Raw genomic sequence first — 18,595 nt, forward strand, 5'->3', positions numbered from 1 at the left:
GAAATGAAACAGTTTAACAATACGGTGTTTCTCATAGAGGTGAACTTCCCAAAAGAATTGTCAGTTAACTGCTGTGTCTGTGTTAATGTAGTTGGAAACTTGAACTTCACTTGAACTGAGGTGGCAGTCCTTACTCATCTGGTAACTCTAATTACTTGGAAATTCAATTGCTTGTATCACTGCGGGCATTTGACTTGTTCCAGTAGGACAAACACAGGTGTTTCTAATAACATTTACAATGGCTGCAGCTTTCCAGCGAGCCGTGACAGTGTGACAGTGAGCCAGCATTCAACAACAACAGGACACTGAAACTGGAATACCATGTGCTGTTTTGATACACAAATAACACGCAGTAGAGCAACTGTCTCCATAAATTGTTTATTCCTCAACAGAAATGAAATCTGACTCATCTTAGATCAGCTGGAGCACAACACACAACATTGAGAGCAAGACTCACAGTCCATACATACCAACTTTATCATCGTGTCATTTACATTTACAACATTAAACGTGCCATGGTGCCAATTCTTTGCATGGATTATAAATATATCATCTAACAGGTAACACAGTTTTATTAATTTTTCTGATTTTGACCTATGCTCAATAGTCAGCAGGTACTGTTGATAGATTGATGTTGGTCTCCAGCTGCATTCATTCACATAATCATCTTTTGAATACCACTTGCCACCACGCAGTTTGTAAAACGTGTGAATCAGTCGTTTCACAGTGACATCACTTAAGCCTGGACCGTTTATATTGACACCTGCAGGTGGCGAGTCGCCCGCCTGTCGTCGAGCTCTAGCACAGGGTTGTGGGTGAAGGAGGAGTTCGCCCGTCGACCACTCTGAGGACCCTGGGATTCTCGAGGACCTCGTGATCAGAGGTTCCTGCAGCACGGCTTCTGTTCCTCTGTGTTTTCTCCTCTGGAGCTGCTCAAGGACACGGCACTGATGGAGCTCCGAACCCCTTCAGTACTGCCCACCCGCTTGTGAATCTCTACGGCAGGAAGTGAATATATTATAAATACATATAAAACACAACATGGTAGGATAGAAAGAAGCTGCTGTGTTTCTGAGAAGTTTAAGAGGAAAAAGGAATGATATTATAAATAGTATTATAGAACCAAATCACTGTGGTACCAATAACATGTGGAAGACAAACAAACAAAACACCCTTATTTCCCCTTTACATTTTTATTAGTTCCATCCATCTGATGAACAGTGGATTCACTTTACTTTGATTCAAATGTTCTCACAACTACTGGAAAAGCCTTGAATGTTTGCGTTAACCATTTTAATTCACACTGTTTTCTCAGTGAGGTCAACGATGTAAAATGCATAAATAGCACGCCCATGGCCATCGTGGCCAGCGTCTTTTTTAGCAGAATACAATCTGGAACGTAAGTTTCGTTTGAAGCCAGTTAATTTTTCACATTGCTCTTTGAAAAACTTAATACTACAATGCGAGCTGAGCTGGCTCTCCTATTAACATAACATTTGTGATCTTCCTGTCTGTCTGAATGTAAATGTACTTTACACTGACTATTATACTTACTTACATTATTAACTTTGGGCTTTCTGCTGAATAAATGCTATTGAGATGCCAAATCCCTTGTCTAACTCAGAAAGAATCACATTACATTAACGGATTAACCTACAATATCATGCAGGCCACTCACACGTTGGCCTATACCTCATTTTTATTCTTATTTGAAGCCAAAAAACATTTAGAATTGCTTTTTCTTTCTTAAAATATGTTTGCAAATAGAGTGAAAAGAGGCAAAATCATCACTGGAGTATCCTGAGATAGAATGTGAAACAAACATTTTTATGTTATATTGCCCACCCCTACGTTCAACTAAAAAAAGCTGCAGAGGGTTTTCTTTCGGAAGTAAGTCAATCAAACGACTGCCTCCGGACAACCGGAGGTCAGTGTATCCTGACCTTTCTCCACACCACTATGAGCTGAGCAGATGGAGGCCACCCACATAATTGTAAACTAACAACCTTATTGTATTGGATGTAGCAGACTTGGACATGGACATCAGATTTAAAGAGTGAGAGAGAGCGTTGAATTAAATTACCTTCTAGGACGTTGTTGAATGCTGCCTCTACGTTAGTTGATGCCAAAGCAGAGGTCTCCAGAAACAAAAGACCTTTCTTTTCTAGAAAATACAAGTAATCTTCGTTAGTCATTTCATACTGTATATGTCGTGTATGATTTCCTTAAAGCTACAGTCCCCAAATCACAACATTCTCACTGTTAATCTTCTCATATATAATCCTCACAGAAATGTGGGCTCGGAGTGAAGTACCGGGCCCTCGAACAACATGAGCTAATATATCTTTAATCATGTGAAGTCACTTTTATCGCCATGAGGAATCAATGAATAGGAACAAGTCTGACCTGAATTCAGTTCCCATTAACCAACTACAAACAATGAACAAAACAGATCTAATTCCAGCGATGTTAACACTTGTTGACTCTGTACCTGCAAAGTCTCGAGCCTCCTCGGTTGGCACAGATCTCTCTGACTCCAGGTCAGTCTTGTTGCCCACCAGCATGACCACGATGTTGGGTTTAGCGTGTTCGTACAGCTCCTTCAGCCAGCGCTCCACACTCTCATAGGTAAGGTGTTTGGTGATGTCGTAGACCAGCAGGGCTCCAACGGCGCCTCTGTAATACCTGTTCAGAAGAGATTACCGTTCCAGTTACTCCTTATGTGGCATTAAGGGACCTTCCCTGTCATTCTTGGTTGCCTACACAAGCCCCTGGACAATTTGTTTGAGTTGTTGCAGTGGATTTCTTTAGTTAAACCCAGGGTTGATAAGTTTGTTTGTCTTATTTGTAGAACATCACCTAAAATCCCAACAGCAATCAATTAATCAAATACTCAAAATATCAGGTACCATTTGCTCAAATCATATGATTGGACAGCCTATCTGTCTATGTACCTGCCTAGCAGCACGCACTTTGTCCATGTACTCACTATGCATGACCACAATCTTTCACAAGGCCCTGCAAGGATATTTTGCAAAAGCTAACAAAGCTAGAGGCAACAAGACACTGCAGAGAAACTGCAACCAAAACGACTTCAAACAGTAGTTTAGCAGCTAACCCAGTTAGCACAAAACACACCAGGACTACTGTGCAGGGTGGTCTTTTCTGACTGAGGTTCATTCATGACAGCTATATTGTTTGTGTTATCATGACTATGGCATGTAACAGAGTTGTTTTTTTCTGTATTTATTAGATTTTAAAAAGAGCGCATGTTGACTGTCGAAAACTAGCTGGTCACACATATCCACCGGCTGGCCAGTGTGAATATATGATCATGTTGTGGTAGAGCAGATTTTTTGGTTGATACTTTAAAAATCTAGCTTGCATTTGCTGGTTTCTACAGCCTTATCAACCCCAACTTTACATTGATATGAGCACCTGCCACCTCACATTCAGATGTTAGAGAGCAACAACAGCTCAATGGGAGTCGTGTTGTTGGACAACTGATCAATTAAAGTCAATATTTACTGTCCATTTAGCGCCCTTTTTGCTCTTCACCAGATTCTGAGGGAAATATCTGCCCCTTAGCAGATAAATGCTCCACTACGATCACCAAAGAGACAACTGGGAAGCTAGCATACATTTTCAGCTACTATGGCAGAAGATGGCATTATACCAGCAGTGGCAGTGGATGAAAACACTTCAAGTGCCAGAAAAAAAACAAAAAAAAAAAGACAGTAAGTTGAAACGGTGGCATACAGCTCTGCAGAGTCAGGTGATAATCCTCTGAGGGTTCTTGACTAAAAGTAACTCTTTTCCCAATATCACATTATACGTGATCCATTATTGTTAATATAAAAAGATTCATAATGGACGCTTTAAGCATTGTCCTGCCTTCATTGAGTATAACCACTTTCTGCTGCTGACAACTGAGAAAAAATGTAATGACCGGCGATCGCTCAGAAGTCATGAACCAATCAGTTCTTCCCTCACAATTACATTGCTGCTCCCCTCTTCCAGTAGTATAATTAATTCCACTTTAATAGGTTTTAGCTGCTTGTTACAGCACAAATGAGAAATTCCATGGGAGTGAGAATTTGCATAGTGGAATAAATCGGCAAGTAATTACTCCAAAATCCAAGCTGTCAGAAAAGAGCTAATCCAGCGGTCTGGCATATCCTCAGATTTTTCCCATGTCTTAAAAATAAAGTTGACATGGTTCTTTTGTTTTAAAACCACTTTCCACACTGTTAATCCTTCTAGTTTAATAATTATTTTAAAAAAAGACTGAATCAGGAGCTCCCTCAGATAGAAGTGAGACCCACTGAGGGCTGAGTGTCTCTGCTCTAACCAGTTGGATTTTGGAGCCTAAACGTGCCAACTGGAAACTGACAGGAGACGAGAATGTGCTGGTTGTTTTTCAGGTAATGTGGGAGGAAACCGAGGATCAGTGCCTGTCCTTGCCTGTGTTTTGGCTGATAACAGCACCACCTTAAGATGCTGACACACTGGTTACTCAACAGCTATAGAGCAAGAAAACAGGCACGAAATGTTGGTTTAAAAAACTGCTAAAATAAAGGACAGGTGTGCATGTTTGAACACAAGTTCAATTTCCAAAACAGTGTATCTGCTAGGATAACATGCATTTACTGTATGATATGTATGATATGCATGAGGGAAAATTTTGAACTTGGCTTATGGTGTTTTTTATGAGGAAATAAAACACCTTCATTAAGAAGTGGCACCAAGTCACCAAGTTGGTTTGAAGTAACCAGTCTTTGCACTGAAGTCTCAAGTCAAGTCCCAAGTCCTAAACTTTTGACTGAGCAGTCCTGAATAAGCCCACTGCATAGTTTTTGTTTGCTATTAAAATTATTTTCCAGATCATTTTATCCAACTGGAGATCAGAAACCTAATGTTTGTTCTTCGTGGTTCTCTCCTACAACTTGACTGGATACAGCTGGATAAGTTCAAACAAAGTGGATCTGGGAAATTAAGTGTCAACCAAGGACAACGAGGAACCTTGAAGGTCTAGTAATCCAATGTTGCACAGAGATTCATCGTGTTCACACATAAAGGCGGTACCTATTGTTTGAAATTGTGTATCTTCTTGCTGTTTAAAGGAATACGCTGGTTCACTTTTTAGCTGAGAGTTCGATGAGAAGATTGATTAGGCCTTTGCACACAAACTCTGTTTGCTGTATGCATTTCTTTAAATCTGTCATTCAGTAAAAACAGGATGTACAGAAATCTCGCACACGGAGTCTGAGACAAAATGGAATCAGCGCTCTAATGGCTTGTGGCAGATGCCAAAAATCCTACAGGAAATCGAACCTGTTCCAAAAAATGTTAAGACGAAAGTTTCTAGTCAGTGTGTAAAGATAACGTTCACCTAAAAGTAAACACGAGAAGCCAGTTAGCTTAGCACAAACACTGGAAACAGGGTAAACAGCTAGCAAAGGTAAAATCCAGCTACCATCATCTCCAGCGTTTACTAAATGACACATCCACTGGTTGCCTGGATCAGGTTCAATGTCTTTACTGAGAGTAGGACCATGAAGTAAATCAGATCAGTCCCTCTGGCTCTTTACATGCCCATCTGTCCTAGTTGGACAGACAGGAACAAGGGAACAACCCTTCTTTTTGGGTTGGTGCAGACCACGAGCATGTGAACTGTGCAGGAATGCCTTGAAAATCTGCACATTTGGGCAACAATACCCGAACATACAGATGAAACATTCATTCTACACTGTGGCTGTAATGGATCTAAAATAGCCGTGATGGGTTTTTGACACTTACGCAGAAGTGATGGCCCGGTATCGCTCCAGCCCGGCCGTGTCCCAGATCTGGGCCTTGATGGTGAAGCTGTTGAGCTGCACTGTCCGCGTGCTGAACTCCACCCCGATGGTTGTGCGACTGTCATGGTTGAACTCGTTTTTGGTGAAGCGAGACAGCAGGTTGCTCTTCCCTACACCAGATTCTCCTATTAGAACCACTGCAGAGGACACAAAACGCAGTACAGCCAGGTGTTAACGTTCAGTTTACTGGGGTGGGTTTGATTTGGGTGTTGCTAAACTATAAAGCCAGTTTTTCTTGGATAAAGGAGACAAAACTCATATCCACAGAGCCTAATATAAGCCCCTCTTAAGTGAAGCCTTTAGTCTAGGTGTGTCTTTCTTGATTGCCCCATAAATCTTTGGTCTAAGCTGTTTAAGTCTGGGGCTAATTACGCCATCAGGGATATGATGTCCTATTTTAAAAACAGCACCACACCTTCATGGTAAATGCGGTAATCGTTTTAAGTCAAGCATGCCGAGTAAATAATGCAGGGAGAGGAGATGTTGAATAAAATACTGGGGAACGCTACGTGACTTCGGTCTGTAAAAGAAAACACTGTATTACTGATGGGTAAGGAGATAACAGAAGATCTTGTTGGGCCGTAGGCTGTTCCAGCATTGCCCTGGTGAGATGCCAATTCTAAAACACAGTGATTATTTGTTTTTTAGACAGTGAGGAATGAGGGCGGAACAGCACAGAAAGGACTGACACTTCCAACAGTCTGGGCAGAAGGGGAGGACTTATACAGGTTCATAATATTGGTTTAGGTGACAACTACAATATTTTTTTACATGCTTTAGTGTTCAAAAGATACACCAGTTATCCCCCCTCAGTCTGAACAATCTGTTTTAGCTCCTGTCTCTTTAAGGCCCCTCCCCCGAATGCCCAATCTGCTCTGATTGGTCCGCTCACACACGTCTGACCCAGAACCGCTAACAACCACAGAGCAGCTGTGCTTAATCAATTCCTACATGCCAAACAAGCATATAGGCATACATTTTTGGAAATGTGTGACATGGTGACGTAGTGTGATGACACAAATTAATGGAATTAAAGGTGGGGGTTCTGATGAGGCGTTTCAGGAGCAGTGTTTAATGTGGGAGAGAGGAGCTTCTGTTGGTTTGGACTTTGACTTTTTAATTTTCAAGGTTTTTTTCATGCACAAGAACATGTATAAAACAGAAGGAAATGGGGAATGGACTTCATTAAAACTTCATTCTACATTGTTTCCAGTTTTATCAACATTGGCTTAAGCATTGTTTCAGTTATCACTGTAGCTTTGCAGCACAGCCATCTGAAATCAGTCGTGCATGCGTCCCTGCTGGTAAGAGGGACTTTTGTTTTACCTATATTCAAAACCAAAGAACAAATGTACATACAGGAAACTTCCCCCACTAGAAAACTGAAGTCTGAGCCTTTGTTTCTGACAGTAAAACAGTCGCTAAGAGTGTAAGGTGAATCCAAATCAGGTGGAACAAGTTAAGCTGCTACTTCCTTTTATCTTGGTCAGAGGAAGCTTCTGACTGGGTAAACAGGACAAGAAGTGACACAGACACCCCCTCTGAACATTTCAGTGACTAATGTTTGGGTTTCAGTTGTTCGAAGCTGAGTCAGAGAGAAAAAACAGGCTTGGCTTAATTGGCACAGATGGGAAAGTATGACCAAACTGTGCAAACACAGTTGGACTGGGATCTCTGCTCGACTGGATAGGACACAGTCACAGCTTAATACTGAGGTGTGTGAGCTTGAGATCACTGAGCTAAACCAAGTCCTTGTGACATCTCTACAGCAATTATGGATGGCGTTAGGGTGTGATGGGAGTTCAAATAATCATTTGACATTTTGCAAAACATGCATAATCGCTTTCTTGCCAAGAATAAAAGGAGGAGATGGATACAACTGTCATGTCTGTCCAGTAAATATGAAGCTACAGTGTGCAGCTGATTGGCATAAAGACTGGAAAGAGGAGAAAGCAGCTGGCCTGTCTCTGTCTGAAAGTATATCCACCTTTATAAAAGTAGACCTTATAAACATGGCAGACATTTTCCTTCAGCTCAGAGTGGGGAACTTGATGCTGCTGTGTTCCAGGTTGCACATCATATCATGGTAGATAATCGGATACATTTTCATTTCACAGCTTCCCAGTTGATCAGAAACTGAAAGAGATGATGAACAGTGAAAATCTGGAGGCTCGTTCAGCCGCATTTCAAAGTAAAACAACGTATTTGATAACTTGCCGGCTAAAATTAGCATTGAACAACTTTCTAGCTAAGATTACAGCTTGATTGCATCCTCTGTGTTTCATGTCTAGGTTTAGACAAATGTCTCCCAGACGTATGCTGATATTTCTGAATTAATTTGAGCTGCACCGTAGAAGACAACATTACAACATCTGAGCTCCCAGCCTTTGTGTGATATCAGAGTAAAAGGGCCTAATTTGAATGAAAAGGTGAACATGACATCTAATTTTTCATAGAATACAGCTACATTTCCAAATTTCCAATGGTTAGTGATGTCATAAACTAAAAATTGTGTTGGTTAAATGAACATACAATAATCAAGATTTAGTTGGAAACTCTACATTGAAATTTGCTATGAAACAATGACACAGAAAGTATCTAATCACCTTGTGTTCTTAAGTATTCTAAGTTACTTTTATATTGTATTCTGATGATATTCTTCCTTTTCCACCACATTTCAGAGCAAAATATTGCATTTTCACTTCTACATTACTCTACATTTATCTGACAGCCACAGTCACTGTTACCTTTGAGTTAAAGAGTTTTACATTAAACATGTTGTGTTTACATGTACATTGCATATAGTTTCACATTGACAATATATGTATACATTCATACAAAATATCCATTTCTATGCTGAGAACATTCACTTTTTGATACCTAAAGAAACTTTTGCTTCAAATACGTTTGTATTAGAAGTAGTTTTTCATTGTAGTTTTGTTACTTTTTCTGCCACTGGCGACCAAAAAGTCCATTTTAGTTTCGTTATGGTACTTTCAATCATATCACGTGATCTTCACCAGTGAGCTGAGAATATCGTGAAACTGTAGTAGTTCACATTCCCAAGATCATGTGGCATGATTTGAAGTGCCAGGACAGTTGTGAAACAAACGTTGTGTGGTTTGTTCAATAATTAATTTATTCACCTCAACTTCAGCCAAAATGAAGAGAAATTCTTTAAAATCTCCCCCCAAAAATGCCAACCTGAACATCAAGAATCCCTTCAAAACTGGGTGAACTAAATGGACCTTGTGATGAGATTGTTTTATCACATCTTTTCTAAACTGCCAAGAATGACAGTCATCTGGAGTTTACTGATCACTTGTCACAGAATCAGATAAAAAAAAAAATGCTGGCATGTTTTTCCTGAACGCCTGCTGACTTCCATAAAGGTACATTTTAAAAACGACTTGGCCCCAGTTTTTCTACTAACAGTATGTTTAACCTGAAGCCACACAGAATGTTTTACAAGTTGCTCTACTTCTGCTTGTTTTAGGTAATTGTTCACTGTGCTACTCCTTTTTCCAGTGGGTGAGGTGAGACCGGCTGCTTCCCCCCTCTTCTCCTCCACCACTGAGTAACTTCTTATGCAAACAAAAGCCTCTGGTTTCTATGGCTGTGTGGGACAAGAGGCCTTCAAGCTCTCCGGCGACCTGGTTTGTTGATCCTGAGAAGGCCAGGAACAACTTAATGTGTTGCAGTGAGGATTCAATTTTCATGGTGTGCGTTTTTTCTTTGTGTTTTATGACCTTCAGGACGGAACAACAAAGAGTTTGGGGGCTTAATGAAAACTCCACTCCTCGTCTACAATGTGTCCATGTGTGGTGTGTGTGGAAGGTTGAGAGTTTGCAGGCTTACATTCCACGCAAACCATAGAATTTGATTTTAGCGATAAGTCTCTCTGTGTTATCAGTGAATCGCTGGGTGGAAAGAAAACCTGCTCATGCTTTCAAGACACTACAGCCACACACTGTTTGGAAGCACCGAGCCTGTTTATTCAGTGATAAAAGCTTTGAGAGAACATTGACAATTCATCAGATACAAGGAGGGGGGATCCCTCCTCTGTTGCTGCCCCCAAGGTTTCTCCCTTTTTCCTCTCCAAGACTTCTTCACAGAGAGTTAAATCAGAGGATCAATACCAGCTTAGCTTAGCTTAGCATAATGACTGGAAGCAGGTGGAGCAGCAGGAAGCAGGTGGCAGTGACCATTGACACCACAAGTTTGCTAGACAACCGGCAGAGACTCCAGGAGACCTCTGGCTAAGGAAAAGATCTTGCACATGACCCTGTCAATCTAGCTGTTTCCTCCTGTTTCCAGTCTTTATGCTAAGCTAAGCTAGCCAGCACAATGCACTCCTTGGACGGTCTCATTTCCTGTGATGGAAATATTTTATTTCTCAGACTGTTTAAGTTATTCTCAACATTGGGTGTTGTGACCCCAAGGAGGGGAGTGTATGTGTTGTTTAGTGCTCTGAGGTCCCAGTCCAGGCAGAGTCAGCTAATACAACCACTCGCTGCTAACTAGCTAACAGTGGCTACATTTAGCAGCAGTTAGCAGTATCTGCTGATATGCTGCCCCCTATTTGTTTGGATTATACATTCGACAGGTGCCCAATTCTTACATATGGCACTTTCAAAATTGTTTTTTTTTAGATGAGAGTGTTTGTAAGTAAAAGTCACATGACTTCTGATTGGACACACACAAACACACACACACACACACTCTTTTCATTTCGCCGCTTTCAGGATGTTGTTGGTTTAAAGTTTCGGTGCAGGGAGGCGGTCATGAACCACTGGTTTATACAACACGCTGACAACTGTGTGAAGTTTTTATTACACAATGATTTTGTCTCAGGCTCGCTGCTGCACCAGTACATTCCCTAAAACCACTGAAGTATTGCATCATCATTGAAATCAAGATTATTGCTAATAAATAACACTTCTAAACTAATCTAGATCACAGACAGAGATCTCATATCATGTTACAAATAATGTGAGCAAAAGATGGATGTGTAACGTCCAACTTGATGTTCTGACTTGAGGGGGAATTCATGTGATTATTCCAATACCACATGAAGAGTGTCAGTCTTCTCATCTAACTCTCGGCAAGAGAGTAAATAAGCAAATAAGTTTCCAAAAACTGGAAGGTTTTTCGATGGCAGGGTAATGACATGCAACAAAAGTCCTCGTGCCAGCGATGTTGTTATGTGATCTGCACCCTCACCGATCCACTCTTCGAGGCAGATTTGTTATGTGTAAATTTGGGGCTCTGCTGACTGTCATCTCATTTTCCACTGATGCTTTTTGATGCTTTGGACACCAGTTAACTTTGGCCTCAATATTCACCTGCGGTGCCTTTCATCAGCGTGGCATTTTTGTACCCAAAATGTCAAATCACTGTACATGGACCAAAATTTTCACCTCTCTCGTACATCCGCTAGGAAGAGCCATCTGGCATCTCAACCAGCTGCATATAGGAAATGATTACTATGCCATGTAGGCAGAGTGCAGAATGAATAGAGTGAGTAGTGAAAGGTGCAAGTTGTCAAAGAACGGAGCAGATGTAGATGTGTTGCATGTGGAAAGATTACTAACCGAGTGAGGCACTTTGAAGTGTGTGACTGATTCTCTGCTTTAAACCAGACTCTCTGTGTTACAGTGTTGTTCTGCTGGGAATGCAGCAGATAAGCAGGAATTAGAGTACACATCCTGGTTGCAACAATCAGCCTCAGTATGCACTTACCCAGGAAGAACGTGCTGAACTGCTAATGTGATTGTGATCTCACTCAGTGTGATAATAATACAACTCACCTGATGTGTTCTGAGACTTATACCTACATTCAATATTTACCAGAACAGCTGACTGGGCTGTTAACACACTGACACATACATTCAGGCTGTGAGCTGTCTAATCTGTGTATTACCAAGTACTGCATATTGCACTGAACAGTCATTACCAATGATCTATTACAGTCACACACACACACACACACACACACTTTCCTCTTCCTTGAAATGGCCTGGTTAATATTAAACGAGGAAGTGTAATTTGAGGAACAACATAAGACCTTTTAAAGACTTCACCTTGAGATCAACGCAGGTAGGCAGCAGAGCATCTACTCACCCTTAAAGACAAAGTTGTAGGCCTCGTCTGACCCCATATTCTGTCCATTCAATGTTGCTGCCCCCACAGTCTGCTGCCGCGTCTCCACCACTCCGGGGACTGATTGCAGGATGTAAGATGACACTGACTCACACCACAAGCTGCCTGCCCCTCAGTTCCTTTAAGGCTTCAGGAAAGAAAATGGCTGCAGAGATGTTTTGACACATGAATGTTAGTCGCCAGCTTTCTGCCCTTCACCACCCTTCCCTATCTGAGTTAACAGAAAGCTGGCTTGTTTGAACACGACATGCTGAGTGTGTCCAGGTTGCTGCGCTGCAGCAGGCGGGGCTTGTGTCAGGGAGCGGTGGGGCAGCAGTGGAGGTGTGTCCTAGTTATGGATACAGTGCAGGGCAGGTTGGACAGGTGGGGCGACTGGCAGGTAGCAGCTGACGGATCATGTCAGGCGTCTCCTGCTGGAGCAGTGAGATTACTGCATGCAGGAAGCAGGAAGCAGGAGGCAGGTCTTCTTGCTTCATCACTTCATGGTGAAATCCAGAATGAAACAGAGTTTACAACATATTTCTATAATATTGCAACATCACGTTATTTGGTGACTTTTTCTTTATCAATCTCTTCTTAAGCTCCTTGACTGTCAGAGAAAATGACGCCATACATGCTGATTTTACTGCAGACTGCACACATTATCACACATCTACATGTGTCTTTCCCTCTGCCAGTGACAACTAATGAACTACACTTAAATACAATTTCAAGATATTTGTACTTTGCTGGAATATTTAAATTATCTGACATACCTCCACCCCACTGTTTTACAGCTTTAGTCACTAGTTACTTTGTAGATTACATGCTGCATCAGAGCCGAAGTAAAACTTTTTTAAATGATTCTTTTTTTTTTATCAACAATTGGATAAAAGAAGCCCCTCACTGATTCTGATCATCTGGAAAATGCTGAATATTGGACCTACAAACATGAATATATGTATAATTGACATTTAATTGTGATTTTGATACTTAAGCACATTTATTATCAGATATATTTTAACATATCTAAACTTAAAGTGAAATTAGGTACACAGTGGCTTGTTGTGGTCTTTGGTGCCCCCGACAGTTTCTAAGTGATTACAGCAATTGTCATCAACATGATTTTGAAGCTGTTAATTTAAGATAAAAACTTGTTGGTGATAATATTGCTTTAAGTTTGACTGATTTGGTAATGTTTCATACCTACAATAACCAATTATTAGTATCGTGATTGAGTATGAAAGTAAATAAGGATGCAGCAAAGTTCAACACTTTGTGAAACACTGGAATGGATAAAGGATTTTTACTACATGGGCTCCAGGACACTTCCGTAAGGTCACTCATAGACATAAATGCATCATAACAACATATTAAAAGGCCTTTTTTTAAACGGTTAACCTGCGCCTGTCTGACTCAGAGTGTTAAATGAGAAAACTCCTTTCACTTTAAAATTCGGGGCTCCCATTAAATCTTTTAGCCGTGAGTCATTACTGCCCACACTGACATCCAGCGTGCAAAACACTGGAAGGGAAAATCTTGTTTTAATCAGTGTGAGTTAAATCTCCAACTGATTTAAAGTGAAGGGGGAAAAACAGAACTTTGTTCAAGGCTTTCAAGACTTTGTACTGAACTGTACTTGGAATGAAGGTGTTTTTTTTCAGTTTTCCAATCATTACACTACTTAAATGATTGCTTTCTGAATTCATTTCACATTTAAGGTGAGCGAGCGAGCGAGGATATCCGTGATTATCTCGAGGAAAATTTCAGTGAGCTGGGGATGCAAAACTGTAATTTCATCACATCGTACAAGTTAAAGACATGCTTTAATGACTCGAGAAATGAATACTTGTTAATACTTTAAACAGCATCATGGTAATGTGAGAATAATGAAAATAAAAATCTTTATTTTTCAAGGAACAAAATACTAACATGAGGATTTCTAGCTCTTTTTCTGCATTCACCTCAACCCATTCATAATAAACCTAAGCCATGCAAAAAGCTAATAATAGAGCTTCATATTGGCTTCAGAAATCTATTCAAGATTGCTTTAAGGGCCCTTTCTATGTTACTTGTTATTTATTCTATATTATGTTATTTGTCATCTCCATCTTTAAGCCAATTTATGTCACATCCGGCACTCAGTTCAGCGCAAAAACACAAAATAAGACTGTGTGAATATTTGTCCAAAAACGGTTTATTTGACAGCTTAGAAAGAAAACATAGCAAATAAACATAATGCATTTTAATCAGGCAGACATTCCTATCAAGGTTTCCACAATCCTTTGTATTTAATGCATTTTACTCCTCTGATTGGATTCAAAATGCTCAATTTTCCGCTCAACTCTTCTCAGCAAGCCTGAACTAGAATTGCAAATGAATGAATCATCCGTGGGACCGGTTGATAATGGAATCATTTCAGCAGTTGTACACTCAGACTACCTGCTGACAAATTAAGTGGACTTTCATAACAGACCATTAGATGAGTCATAAGGGAGGGCAAACATTTAAAAACCCATAGAGTTATTAGTTTCAACACCACGATTATAAATACAAACTCCCCCGCTGCGCACACACACACACACACACACACACGCATGTACACTGAATGTTACAGTCGTCCATAATGACCTGGATCATAGGATGGTTTTTTTTTTCTTCTCCAGGCAAAACTTCGATCAGGTCTCCACTACGACGCTGCCACTTGGGTTAATGGTTCCTCCAGGTACTGCACCAGAGCTTCTGCCTACAAACACGACACACACGCACACACGCACACACACACACACACACACACACACACACACACACACACACACGCACGCACACACACACACACACACACACAGCAGCGTCAACAGAGGTTGTATTCAAAGTGAACGGATCATTTTGAGCCACTGCCTCAGGTGTTAATATGTCACTGGCTACTTTAACATGCACTCTATTCTTCCACACAGTATTCAGAATTACAAGTTATTCCATTTGGATCTTCTTAATCAACTCTTATTCGGAATGTAGCACCTCCCAATTATGACTGATGTGGGAAATGTTGGTATTGATCTTGTTTTAGGAGCATTCTCGGGACATGTATACGGTGCATTGGGAATATAAACCTCAACTGAATTTTTACTGCACTTTTCAACACACTGTTCTTCACTGTTTACGGTCGCTCTGTACTTTGTCTAGGCAACAGTTTTACACTTTAAAACACTGCGTAAGACACAAAAAAGGTTTGTGAATCTGAGCAAATGTCAAGAATTTGGTTCAAAGAATGAGAGAAGGAGGCTGAGTTTGTATGGTTGAAAAAGACCTCCACCAGTGGAATACCTAGAATAAACTTATTCTAATAAAAATAACACCCCAAATCCCAGAAAAGGTGAGTTTTTCATTATTTGGGAACCTTAAAATTCCTCAAAAACTGAATGGAATATAAGGAACCATAACAACAGGTTTACTGCAGAGTCAATATGACATGATTGGTTTTAATAAACTTTAAAATGAACATTACATCATGGAGCGCAACACAGAACTGTAACAGAAAGGATTCTGATTATCAACTATTATTTACGCCATTTTTTTAGCAAAGTTTGACAAACGTTTTAACCTTTTATATTCTCAAATGTGAGTGTTTGCTGCTTTTCCTTGTCCAGAGTAAATGAATGTTTCATCAGACAAAACAAGATATCTGTTGACATCATCTTAGTCCCTGCAAATGTTTTCATTCTAATGTTTTATAAACCAAATGATTAATCACGTAACTGTGGAAATAATCAGCAAAAAAAAAAAGTAAACTGGTACACAGCCCACTGTATCGTTGAATGCAGCTGTGTCAAAATACAAAGAGCACCTAAGGCTAATCACAATGTCAATGAAGCTTCTCAGTCACATGGATTTTGAATATTCAACTGGAATCAACCACATCATGGAGCAAAAAAGTGTGAACGCTGTAATTCTTTCACTCAGTCTTTCAAACTGTGACTTAAATATTCTGACTTGAATGTCTGGGGAATCCCCACACATTACACAGGCAATTAAATTCAATGTTTACCTGCTTACAGACTCATCAAGATGTACCCTGTGAATGTAAATGAGTCAAGACATTCTGCCAAAGTGAAACAGCTGCGCGTTAAATTATCCATGCTGCAGAAACATTTCGAAACATACCTGCATGTAAAATGATGGGAGAAGACCTTGCTTACATTGATCATAAAATTATTATTTTTTTGTCTCGATGGTGTTCACTTGTTGCTGCGGGAAATCTCTATAATTCCCATTCCTGTCAAGAGATATTTAAACCTGATCTGCTGTCGGAAAATGTCAAACTCTATATACAAACAGCAGCCTGGCAGTGCGTGGCCAACCTTGACCGGACAAAATACGCTGAAATTCTTTCCAGTAGTGAAAGGTGGCGCCCTCTCTTTTTAACTTGTGTAAATTCAAATTCAAATTAATTCTTTGTTGACTATAACATGGTGAAAGTCAGGGACCTTCAGCAAAGACTGAATAGGGGCTCCAACTCAGAATATACAGAGGGCCTTGGCGAGTACAGCCGATGTGTAAAATACCGTGCAAGTGAAAGCAGGAAACTGGAATGAGAGGTTAAAACTCTCACCTTGGCTTTAAGCATTCCAAAGCCCACCGTCTCTTTGGCGTACATACACAGTAGTAGGTTGGCTACACGGGTAATGGCCACTCTTCCTTCCTGCGAGACAACATGGGAGAGAAAGTGACAAAACTGTCCACCATCATCACTGAAAAACAGCTGCGGCGGCTCTGGATGACCTGCGCTTCTTACCATGCAGTCCATGAGTATGAATTTGAGCTTGTCTTCGTTGAAGGCTTGGTGGCCGTTCTTGTCGTACGCCGCCCAGATGTTGCTGGCAATGGCGGCGGTCACTCGTGCGTCAGTGTCCCCGTAACCAGAGTAAGCCAGAAGAGAGCCCTCATTGTTCAGTAAGCTGCAGAGAATGTAATGTGGGATGTTTCAGTATCCAGCAGATGAACACGTGAAATTATTTTGCAATAAGCCATCAGCACATATATTTAATTAAACTATCTCTCTTGTTGGAAATATCTGTAGCTAAGTCAAGGGGTGTAGTCAAACACACGAGTAACAATCCAATCAGCGCATATGAATTAAGAAAAGATGTTGGATTTTATTATTTGTTTTCATGATTTGCCTTAAACCTTGTATTAAAAGCATTTTCTGTTCTAGTTTGTCTTGTTTTGCATTTTTGTAGTGTCTGAATTGTCTTCTTGTAGAGCTGCAATGATTAACCACTTTGTTGTCAACTCTTACATTATTTTGATAATTAATTAATTAATTAATCACAGCAAAGCAAATACTTTGATTATTGGCTAATATGTTAGATGTTTTTCCATTAGAAAACCTTTTCTGGCAAGGAAGTTGTGAGTTAAAGGAACCGATAAAGTTATATGTAATTTTAATAACAGGGCTCCCATCAGTTACTATTCATTAACTAAAACAACAAAATCCAACCCAAATCAAGGCAAATAAATGGCTAAAGTGTACTTATATCAGTTTGTAATATTCTATTTTTTTTTAATTAAAAATTACTTAAACATTATGATAATAGTATTTAAATGAACATGAAACTTTCCAAGATTGGTCTATTACCTGGATAAATCTGGCAAACTACAGCAGACCATAAAGTGTTTTCTGACAATACTCAAAAACGTTGCACTAATTCGCAGATTAATTGACAGTGACATTAAGTTAATGTTAATTAAAATCAGTTCTAGACGTCAGATTATTAAGGGCTTAAGACTTACAAACAACTGATAAATGTCTTATTGATCATAGCAGTAAAAGACGTATTGGTTGATGTTTTGTGTTATTAGCCAACCTGTAACGTCACCACAGCATTCAGCAGCTTCATAATCAGCTACTTTAGATTTTTCACATTTATTTTTTTACCTTTCCTCATATGTCAAAAACTCACCGTTGTCACCGTTACAACAACAAACTGTGTAATATCAGTCAGCAGCCACTTTAGCTTCTGACCCAGGTAGCATCTCGCTAGCATGCTGCTAGCTAGCTGAGTGTACTCACAGTGTGCTCTGGACTCCGTTTGTGTTCGCCTGGCTGAGGACCTGCGTCAGCGCCTTCGGTCGTAACATCACTACTTACTAATTAACGACTGATGTACAAAAAAAAGGAACACTGTTAAACGACTAAACAACGGCCTTAAAACTGTCAAAAACTACTCATCAACAAACAGTCAAGTCAGGTGACGAGCGTATTTTTACTTCCCTTTCCGGTTTGCCGTCTCAAGGCATTGTGGGAGTTGTAGGCTTCGAGCTGATCCTGAAGATCTCGACTGATGAGAGGAAAACATTTTATACTCTGATTCTCTTTCAGATGTTTTATGTTTGGACGAGTGTGTAAGTATATTTACTCAAGACAAGTCCTGAGTACTTAACTTTTTAGGGTAATTTCATATTAAAGGTGCACTCTGTAGTTTTGGATGACATTTTAATTTTTTTTGCCTAAAAGAAACTCTTCATTTTGATGACTGAACACACCCAATAAATAAACAGATTTTAAAGGACAAAGTTTCAAACTGTTTTACTTT

General features: G+C 40.1%; 2 protein-coding genes across 2 annotated transcripts; both read right to left on the minus strand.

Moving 5' to 3' along the window:
• Positions 1 to 359: 359 nt before the first annotated feature.
• On the minus strand, positions 360 to 12,317 carry rab25b (RAB25, member RAS oncogene family b). Its single transcript, XM_037073336.1, has 5 exons — positions 11,982 to 12,317; positions 5,800 to 5,995; positions 2,492 to 2,685; positions 2,084 to 2,164; positions 360 to 996 (listed from the first exon to the last, which is right to left on the minus strand). Exons 1-5 carry the CDS (start codon positions 12,016 to 12,018, stop codon positions 878 to 880), a joined length of 627 nt encoding a protein of 208 aa, XP_036929231.1. The 5' UTR covers positions 12,019 to 12,317; the 3' UTR covers positions 360 to 877.
• Positions 12,318 to 14,174: 1,857 nt separating this feature from the next.
• lamtor2 (late endosomal/lysosomal adaptor, MAPK and MTOR activator 2) lies at positions 14,175 to 18,308 on the minus strand. Its single transcript, XM_037073337.1, has 4 exons — positions 18,073 to 18,308; positions 16,795 to 16,957; positions 16,612 to 16,701; positions 14,175 to 14,745 (listed from the first exon to the last, which is right to left on the minus strand). Exons 1-4 carry the CDS (start codon positions 18,138 to 18,140, stop codon positions 14,689 to 14,691), a joined length of 378 nt encoding a protein of 125 aa, XP_036929232.1. The 5' UTR covers positions 18,141 to 18,308; the 3' UTR covers positions 14,175 to 14,688.
• Between the last annotated feature and the right edge of the window lie 287 nt (positions 18,309 to 18,595).

The sequence above is a fragment of the Acanthopagrus latus genome, chromosome 17 (assembly GCF_904848185.1).
Source record: "Acanthopagrus latus isolate v.2019 chromosome 17, fAcaLat1.1, whole genome shotgun sequence".
NCBI classification, from domain to species: domain Eukaryota; kingdom Metazoa; phylum Chordata; class Actinopteri; order Spariformes; family Sparidae; genus Acanthopagrus; species Acanthopagrus latus.

Excerpts from the sequence above, each read along its gene's own strand:
- lamtor2 (XM_037073337.1), bottom strand. The coding sequence starts at position 18,140 with ATGTTACGACCGAAGGCGCTGACGCAGGTCCTCAGCCAGGCGAACACA. Across the intron at positions 16,958-18,072 it reads AACGGAGTCCAGAGCACACT|CTTACTGAACAATGAGGGCT; the intron begins GTGAGTACACTC and ends CATTCTCTGCAG. Across the intron at positions 16,702-16,794 it reads TCATACTCATGGACTGCATG|GAAGGAAGAGTGGCCATTAC; the intron begins GTAAGAAGCGCA and ends GTTGTCTCGCAG.
- rab25b (XM_037073336.1), bottom strand. The coding sequence starts at position 12,018 with ATGGGGTCAGACGAGGCCTACAACTTTGTCTTTAAGG. Across the intron at positions 5,996-11,981 it reads CTACAACTTTGTCTTTAAGG|TGGTTCTAATAGGAGAATCT; the intron begins GTGAGTAGATGC and ends TGTCCTCTGCAG. Across the intron at positions 997-2,083 it reads ATTCAACAACGTCCTAGAAG|AGATTCACAAGCGGGTGGGC; the intron begins GTAATTTAATTC and ends TTCCTGCCGTAG.